General features: G+C 37.2%; 1 protein-coding gene across 6 annotated transcripts; it reads left to right on the top strand.

Annotated features, from left to right (window-relative positions):
- The first annotated feature begins 297 nt into the window (after positions 1-297).
- Positions 298-8,022, top strand: LOC103436731 (bifunctional 3-dehydroquinate dehydratase/shikimate dehydrogenase, chloroplastic-like). 6 transcript variants are annotated; one of them, XM_070814690.1, is made up of 13 exons: positions 425-599; positions 671-750; positions 1,129-1,388; positions 1,720-1,825; positions 4,692-4,910; positions 5,144-5,490; positions 5,604-5,667; positions 5,808-5,916; positions 6,019-6,162; positions 6,456-6,604; positions 6,834-6,996; positions 7,100-7,144; positions 7,690-8,022. In XM_070814690.1, exons 2-12 carry the CDS (start codon positions 730-732, stop codon positions 7,141-7,143), a joined length of 1,626 nt encoding a protein of 541 aa, XP_070670791.1. In that variant the 5' UTR covers positions 425-599; positions 671-729; the 3' UTR covers position 7,144; positions 7,690-8,022. The 6 variants fall into 6 exon arrangements, with proteins under 6 accessions (XP_008373405.3, XP_028949524.2, XP_070670793.1 ...); XM_070814691.1 differs by having other exon boundaries at positions 7,577-8,022; XM_008375183.3 differs by having other exon boundaries at positions 298-750.
- Positions 8,023-9,055: the final 1,033 nt, after the last annotated feature.

The following is a 9,055-nucleotide window of genomic DNA, read 5'->3' as shown; positions in this document are numbered from 1 at the left end:
GGTTGGAGACGGTTTTAGGGCTATTTTCGACCCTCTGACCTTCTGGACCATTCGGTTGGAAATGGCCTTATGGTATGATATGATTTGCCACCTACCCGGCAGCAACAGTAAAGAGTCATATGGGATTCACGAGGAGAGGAAGAACCCATACAATAATTAGCAGAGCCCATTTGTCCAAAACAAGGATAATGAAACAATCCGACACTCGAATCATGTAGTGCCACGTATCTATTAAACTTCAAAAGAGTTAGAGTGTTCAAATCACCCTCTTCTTACACTGTTAAAAAAAATTAGTAGAAATGATTAGGTTTTTGATATTTAGTGGTAGAAATGATCGGTATTTATTGTGTCATTGTTATATTATCATTTATCATTATTAAGTTATCAATATATCGTGATTATTAAAAATTGATCATTTCTGCAATTAAATCACAAACACGAGTCGTACCTGTTAGTTGCAGTTTAAACAAGCAATCTCTCTTTAAAGAAGAGACGTGCACTGCCCAACGACTATCCATTCTGAGACAGACATACCTGCATACATTTCAAAACATTGATTGACGGAGAATCTCTCTCTATCATCAAACTTGACGGACCAGGCATTTGGAAGAGGAAGGAGTCTCTCTCTCTCTCTCTCTCATCAGCCTTCTCATCAGCCTTGACGGACCAGGCATTTGGAAGAGGAAGGAGGAGCAGCAAAAGCAGCTGCACATTTGGCCCAACAGAACAATGCAATCTCATCACATTACGGTAACACTACCTTGGATCCTCCACTCATGTTTTATCTCTCAACATCTTTTAACTAGAAAAGTAAAAAAGTACTTCACCAGAATCTTCCTCCTTTACTTTTGAGTAGTTTTACTCAGCTGCCAAAATGGAGGAGGTTTACTGACTGACTATGTTTAACTTAACAAAAAGTTTCCTGAATTTTCTTAGTTAACATCCTATCAGATATAGAGATCGAATGGAAAATGAAGATATATAGGAATCGTATTTTGTGTTGTTACTGACAGTTGAGAGTATGAATTCCAAGTCAGGGAAAAAAAATGAGCTTGCATGTGCTTATAAGTAGTTGGTTTTATGATGGATCTCACCGACAGTCTTCTGTTTTGGTTGAATTTTGATCAGCTTGATTCTTCTTCTTCTGCTGCTGGTACTGATGGACTGGAAGTGAAAGGTAACGGGATGAGGGCGAGGAACTCGACCTTACTTTGTGTTCCGATAATGGCAGAGACTGTCGATCAGATGGTGATCGATATGGGCGAGGCAAAAGCCGTTGGTGCTGACCTTGTGGAGATTCGATTGGATTATTTGAAGGTTTTCAATCACAATCAAGATCTCAAGCGTCTAGTGAAAGAGTGCCCTTTGCCGACACTTTTCAGTTATAGGTGAGACATTTCCGGCCTTTTAAAACATTGTCGGTAGGAGTTGGACTACTTGAATCGAATCATTAAGTAATGTCACTAGTGTTGAGAATGAATCTAGCGTTGATGAGAAGGGGCTCTGCATGGGCTTATAAATAGGTTGGGCTACTCTCCAATATTGCCAATCGGTTTTATGGTGAAACCTCAACTTTCTTCAACTAGTTTTGCATAGATTCTTTTTAGCAGTATACTCTGTTTCGATCTTAATTAATTTCTTGAAAGCTTGCTTTGTGATCTCCCCTAAGAATCTCCCAGTTGTCTTGCACTATCAGCTGACAGTTATGAACTTTTGTAGGCCAATATGGGAAGGTGGCCAGTACGATGGTGATGAAAAAACTCGACTGGATGCACTTCGATTAGCGATGGAGCTCGGAGCTGATTACATTGATGTCGAGCTTCAGGTTGCTCTCTTACAAATGTACACTTTTAAGTCATTTATGTTATTTGCCACGGTTGGATCTTCATAAGTTTAACGTGATGGCAATAGGGAAATTCTAATGGACCCATTTTCCATTTGATACTTTTCTGTTTTTTCGTTTATTGGGATGAATTGTACTTTTAAAATGCATGCGAAAAACACTTAACAGATTTAAACTAGGTGAACGCAGGTAAAAACCATCATAACAACACCACATTTAAACTAGGTGAACATTGGTAAAAACCATCAAAACAACAATAATCAAGTCTTATTTCAGTAAGTGGGGTCGGCTATATGAATTTTAGAACATCATTGAGCTCGGTTTTGCGTCAAGTCTTCTGATAGCTCCAAGGACTCCATGTCTTTTCTTAAAGTCTCTTTCCAAGTCTTCCTAGATCTTCCTATTTCCCTTTTGCCCTAAGCCTCTATCTCATAATCTCATTTTCTAACCGGAGCATTTGTAGGTCTTCGGTTCACATCCAAACCCCCTTAACCGATTTTCTCTCATTTTATCTTCAATTGCCACCACTCCTACTTTACCTCAGATATCCTCGTTCTTGATCCTGTCCTTTCTCGTGTGCCCACACATCCAATGAAGCATTCTCATGTTTGCTACACTCATTTTTTGCACGTGGTGATGCTTGACCGCCCAACATTCCGTGCCATAAAGTATTGCTGGCCTTATTGTCGTCCGATAAAATTTTCTCTTGAGCTTTAGTGGCATGTGATGATCACACAACACATCCAATGCACTTTTCCATTTCACATATCCTGCTTGTATTATATGGTTAAGATCTCCAACCAATTCTCCGTTTTTTTGGAAGATAGATCAAAGATAGTGAAAACGTTCACTCTTTGGTATTTCCTGATCTCCAATGTTCACCTCTATCTCATTTGGACCCCCATTCCCGCTGAACATGGACTCCATGTACCATGTCTTTGACCTACTTAGGCGAAGACATTTAGATTCCATGTACTATGCCTTTGACCTACGTAGGTGAAGACCTTTAGATTCCATGTACTCCGTCTTTGACCTACTTAGGCGAGAACCTTTAAATTCGAACACCTCCAGCTAAAACTTAAGCTTCACATTTACTCCCTCATGCGTTTCATCTATCAATACTATATGATTTGCGGAAAGCATGTACTGGGGGATATCATCTGGAATGTGTCCTGTTAACTTATCCATTACCAATGCAAAAAGGTAAGGACATAAAGCTAAGCAATGGTGTAACCCTATGGTTATGGAAAAACTTTCAGTTTGTCCTTTATGAGTTCTTACTGCAATCCTTGCTCCACCATACATGCAATTCGTACTCCTTTCTTCGCAAGAATCCTCCAAAGAATTTCTCTTGGGACTCTGTCTTATGTTATTTCCCAAGTCTATAAAGACCATGTGCAAATCATTTTGCATATCTCTATATCGTTCCCTTGATCTTTGTAAGAAATAGATTATCTCCACAGTCAAGCGACCTAGCATGAACCCGAATTGATTGTTTGAGATTGGGTCTCTTGCCTCAATCTATACTCAATTATTCTTTCCCAAAGCTTATTATACGACTCATTAACTTAATTCCCCTATAATTCATGAAATTTTGTATGTTGCCCTTATTCTTGTACATGGGTACGAGATTGATTTTTCGCCACTCATTTGGCATCTTCTTCATTTTCAAAATCTTATTGAAAATGTTTGTGAACCATGCTATACTTGTCTCTTCCAAGACCTTCCACACTTCAATAAGTATATTGTTGGGACCCACTGCTTTTCTATGCTTTGTCTTTTTTAGAGCTACAACCACTTCTTCTTTCCTAATTTGGCAGCAGAAAGTAATTTCTACACTCTTCCAAGTTACTCAACTCACCCAAAGAAGTATTCCTTTCGTGCTCGTCATTGAATAGATTATAAAAATAAGCTCTCCATCTGTCTTTAACCGTGTTCTCCGTAGCTAGAACATTTCCTTCTCATCCTTCATACACCCTGTTGGGTTCAAGTCTCTTGTCTTCCTTTCCCTTACTCTAGCCAGTTTATAGATATCCAACTCCCCTTCTTTGATATCTAATCGCTTATACATATCGTCAAAAGCAGCTAACTTCGCTTCTCTCAGGGCTTTATTCGTCTCTTTCTTCACTATCTTATACCTCTCATACTTTTCATGGGTTGTATCCTTGTATTAGGCTTTACAACATTCCTTCTTAGCCTAAATTTTTTCAAGTACCTTCTCCTTCCACCACCAAAATTACTTTTGATGTGGAACAAAAGCTTTGGACTCTCCCAATACTGCTTTTGCAACTTTTAGGATACAACTAGCCATGGAACCCACATATGGCTAGTATTTCCTTCTGTATCCCAATGCATTGGGCGAGTACTTTCTCTTTGAAAGTGACATGTTTTTCTCCTTTTAGATTCCCCCATATTGTTCTTGGACACTTCAAGGTCTTGTTCTTTCTTCTATGTATTTTGATATGTGCATCCATCACCAACATGCGATGTTGGTTAACCAGGCTCTCTTCCATTATAACTTTACAATTCTTACAAGTTACACAATCATCAAAGAGATAAAAAATTTGTTCGTCGTATCTCATGGCTGAAAAAGAGGCTTACTGCAAGTGTTCTGTTCTTGAAAACAACTGATGTCGTTTTTGTGCACACTGCTAGTTATAACTCAGCTGGTTCTTTGAAATAATATTGATGAAGAAGGGCTGCACATTCACCTCCACCTAAAATGTAGATAAGCTACTCTTATCAGTACCATCATCACAAACATACTAGGAAATTTGCTTCTTTGCATTTCCAATTTAAAATTATCATAAAGATTACCTATTACTAATCTAATCACTTCTTTTTGAAGGTTGCTCGTGAATTCATCGACTCTATAAATGGAAAGAGGCCAGAAACTTTAAAAGTCATTGTTTCTTCTCACAACTTTCAAGATACCCCATCTGTGGAGGCTCTTGGCAATCTTGTAGCAAGAATACAAGCTACTGGATCTGACATAGTGAAGATTGCAACCACTTCCCTGGATATAACAGATGTAGCACGCACTTTTCAAATAACCGTTCATTCTCAAGTAAGGATTGTGTGTATGTGTGTGCATATATAATTATTCGTTTATGTAGATCAAGGAGACTGCAGATTCTTGAGAACTTGTCTAGTTTTGTGTTATGAATTTTCTGTGCTGAGTAGATACTAGATATCAGGCTGTTTAGAGATAAATTCCCTGTTTCTGTATTCCTTTAACTCAAATAATTAAGGTATCTGTTTCTTATCCAAATGAAAATTTACTCCTTCCTGGAATTTCAGGTTCCGTTTATAGGACTTGTACTGGGCGAGAGGGGTTTGATTTCACGGATACTTTCTGCAAAATTTGGCGGTTATCTTACTTATGGTAGGTTGGAGTCTGGAATAATTTCTGCTCCTACTCAACCTACAGTCAAGGATCTATTACATTTATACAATTTCAGACAGATAGGGCCCGACACAAAAGTGTTTGGCGTCATCAGCAAGCCTGTCAGTCACAGCAAATCACCAAAGTTGTACAATGAAGTATTCAATTCAGTCGGTTTCAACGGTGTTTATGCACATTTGTTGGTAGATGATATTGCAAAATTTTTCCAGACATACTCATGCATGGATTTTGCTGGATTCAGGTTCAATTTTATGTTGAGTATTTTAGTGTCTAAATAGTAGAATATCCATGTACATTTTGTTGTCGGGCATTTTCCTTCAATATCACAGCTTCTTATCTTCAATTCTGACGCAGCGTTGGTATTCCTCATAAGGAAGCTGCAGTTAAGTGCTGTGATGAGGTTGATCCAGTTGCAAAGGTAATTATCATACTAAGGTGCTAGCAGTTTATTTTGGAGGAGTTGGCTGACCTCTTTTAAATTGCTTATATATCAACTTTCTTCTCGACTTGTACTACTTGTACTTGATTGAATTGAATCTCTTGATCGAAAATATTCAGTCAATCGGAGCTATTAACTGCATTATAAGGCGACCAACTGACGGGAAGCTATATGGATTCAATACGGACTATGTTGGTGCAATTTCTGCTATTGAGGAAGGCCTGAAAGGTTAGGTTTCCTATATATTTTGTAGAAGCTAGCTCTACGCTCTCTTCCATGTTTGTGATTGTAAGAACCTTTCCGTAGGTTTACATGAATCTCTTTTTACAGGTTCGCCTAATGCTGGCAGTGTAACTGGTTCCCCTTTAGCTGGTAGGCTGTTTGTTATCATCGGTGCTGGTGGTGCAAGCAAGGCACTTGCCTATGGTGCAAAGCAGAAGGGAGCAAGGATTCTAATTGCCAATCGCACATATGGTTTACTTCTGTCTTTGTTTCTATCTTTCTGTCTTTGTTTCTATCTTCCATAAACTATTCGTTTTCGTGTTCTTCTCTGTGCTTGCTTTCAGACCATTTCATTCACTGGCATATTCATGTATTCTTCCTCTTTGATGGTTTGCACATACTATTGCTCTACAATCTACATTCGTAAGCCTCTAAATAATTATTCGTCACTTAGGTTATAAATGTCTTATAGAAAGAAACATTGAGGTTAATTATTCGTTCTTGATATATATCGATTTATTTATATATTTACTTTGCTCATGAAGATCGAGCCAGAGAACTTGCAGACACCGTAGGTGGTGACGCGGTGTCTCTTGCTGATCTATGCAATATCCCTCCAGAGGATGGCATGATTCTTGCAAACACAACATCGATTGGAATGCAACCGAACGTTGGTGACACACCCCTTTCCAAGGTTTGTGCTTCTCACATTTCTATTGCTGCATTACCGATACGATCAGTTGGCCTCGTATTAATTAAAAGTTTGTACATGTGATCTTATCTTGGGGATCTTTTAACTGGAATACTGTGCGGCCGAGTACTGTCATGTTAGAAGAACAGCCTCACACAAGTTTTTCTTAAAACGATCATCGACGGACACTAGAAATCATGATTCGAGTGGACTACCTTTTCTATTTTTGCAGCATGCTCTGAAATATTATTCATTGGTTTTCGACGCCATTTACACCCCAAAAATGACGAGACTGTTGAGGGAAGCAGAAGAATGTGGTGTCACAATTGTGAGTGGGTTGGAGATGTTCATTGGACAGGCATATGAACAGTTTGAGAAGTTCACTGGATTGCCAGGTAACAATAATCTATATTGAAGGAAAATTTAAAATTCTACCAACAACATGGTATCTATTTAATTGACTCTTACTATAAAAAAAAAAAAAAATGTCAATTGCAGCTCCAAAGGAACTATTTAGAAAAGTCATGGAAAATCACTCCTGAGGTTAGTTGTGTTAATTATTTTTTCTCGTTTTACCGTTTTCATGTAAATGGTTCTGAATTTTATGCTTTTCTACATTTCTCAGTTTTTTTTTTTTTTCTTAAGAAGGGTTAATAGAAAAGTTAATTTATGCCCAAAATGCAAACCTACATTAGGTCTAGTCCATGGGTTGCAGCTTGTAGAGATAAGGAGATTTTTAGATTTTTTTTCTTTAGTAAAATGGGAACACGATTCGGTCATAATATAAGTGGATGGATACTTGAAAAGAAATATTTTTTCTTAAATTAAATTATGACACTTGGTGTACTGATCCGTGTACCCGGTATACTGATAAATCTCTCTGAGCTAAATCCTTTGTATTTTGCCGCATATGTTCACATTCTTTTTTTATTTGATGACTCGAATTTATGTATTCAATAATGCTGCTGATACCAGAAAAACTCTAAACCCTAGCCTTAGTTATCAAACTCAGTTCTTTGAGCAGTGGTTGTTGTTCAGAGTTAAGGTGGTGACTTTTGTTTTTCATTTGGGTTATACGCATGACAAAGACTACGAGGAGGACGCTTGGCGTTTGTTGGAGGTAACTCAGAGTGGTGCTTCTATACTGACAGTTGCAAAATCATCAAAGGGTGTGCGGTCTTTTCTTCATTATTATTATTTTTTTTTTGTGGTTCTACTACTTCCATGATTCAGTCCTCGCGAGTGTTGCGAGGTTAGATGTGGGTTCCCCATTGTTGAGGAATTGTATCGTATTGTTGGTGCTTTTGTAATTGTGATATTGTGGTGTCCATATTGGCACGTGTGGCCTCTTGGTTGTGTTTGACGTGCATATCCTATATACATTCATGATTGTTTCTTAATAAATATTTAAGTTGTGCGCACATCTTGTTACTTTAGTTTGTTGGTTATGTAATTTTGTCTAGAGCTGTGTGACGCAGCGGATACATGACAAAGAAAATCAAACAAAATTCCCACACTAGAATCTACTAGCAAATAAGCTGAAGTTCATTAGCAATTCGGAATCTGTGAGGAAATAAAAAAAAAAATCTAAAAGTTAAATTGATTACAAACTTAAGGTCCAGATGAACTATTTATAATGTAACTTAACTCTACAAAACCGTAGGAATGCAAATGGGAAAGAAAGTAAACACAAAAAAAAAAAAAAAAAAATGTAAGATCCTAAAATATTAAAATTTCATTTTGGTATAGTAAACTTTGGAATTCAGCCAAATTCTTATTGAGATTGTTGTTTACCAACAAATCTTGTAAACCTCATCGTTTTAATAGAGTCCATTTATCACAGTTTAAAGCTGACACACAAACAAAAGTTGCATTAATATGAACAGTATGAAAAATTCAAAACATTCACTTTTAGGATATGACAAAAACAAATAATCTATTAATCCGTAAATTTTTAATTCTCCAACCACTTTTCTTCATTCATCACGACTTTATTCTTTTAACTTTATTTCTAGTTAGTATTTCACTCCAACTAGAACTCTTCCTCCTCATGCAATTCCTTGTCTTTCTCAACTTCAAATCCTCCAGATTTTGGCACATGTTTAACACCATTTAAACTCCAAAAACGTCTAGCCCTTGTGTAGTTCACACATGCTATCCAATCCAAGTCCAAAATTGCTGCTATTTGCTGTATTTAACTTCCAATTGTTAGCTTTATCAAATGGACCTATAATAAAATGACAATAACATAAAACACTATAACAAATGAAAATTAACTAAGTAAGTGCAAATAAATAAGAGAACAAAATTGTACAAATGCACTCCTATAAAAAACAATTAGTTTTTGTAGTGAATAGTAACTGCCATTGTATTGCCCTTGCCCAACGGGCAGGGTGTTTTGGTGTTTTGATTTTTCTATTTCTTTATATAAGTCTACATTTTTCTTATGTAACT

The sequence above is a fragment of the Malus domestica genome, chromosome 15, assembly GCF_042453785.1.
Source record: "Malus domestica chromosome 15, GDT2T_hap1".
Lineage (NCBI taxonomy): Eukaryota > Viridiplantae > Streptophyta > Magnoliopsida > Rosales > Rosaceae > Malus > Malus domestica.
The sequence above is the reverse complement of the archived record's forward strand: the minus strand, read 5'-3'. Positions and strand labels throughout refer to the sequence as shown.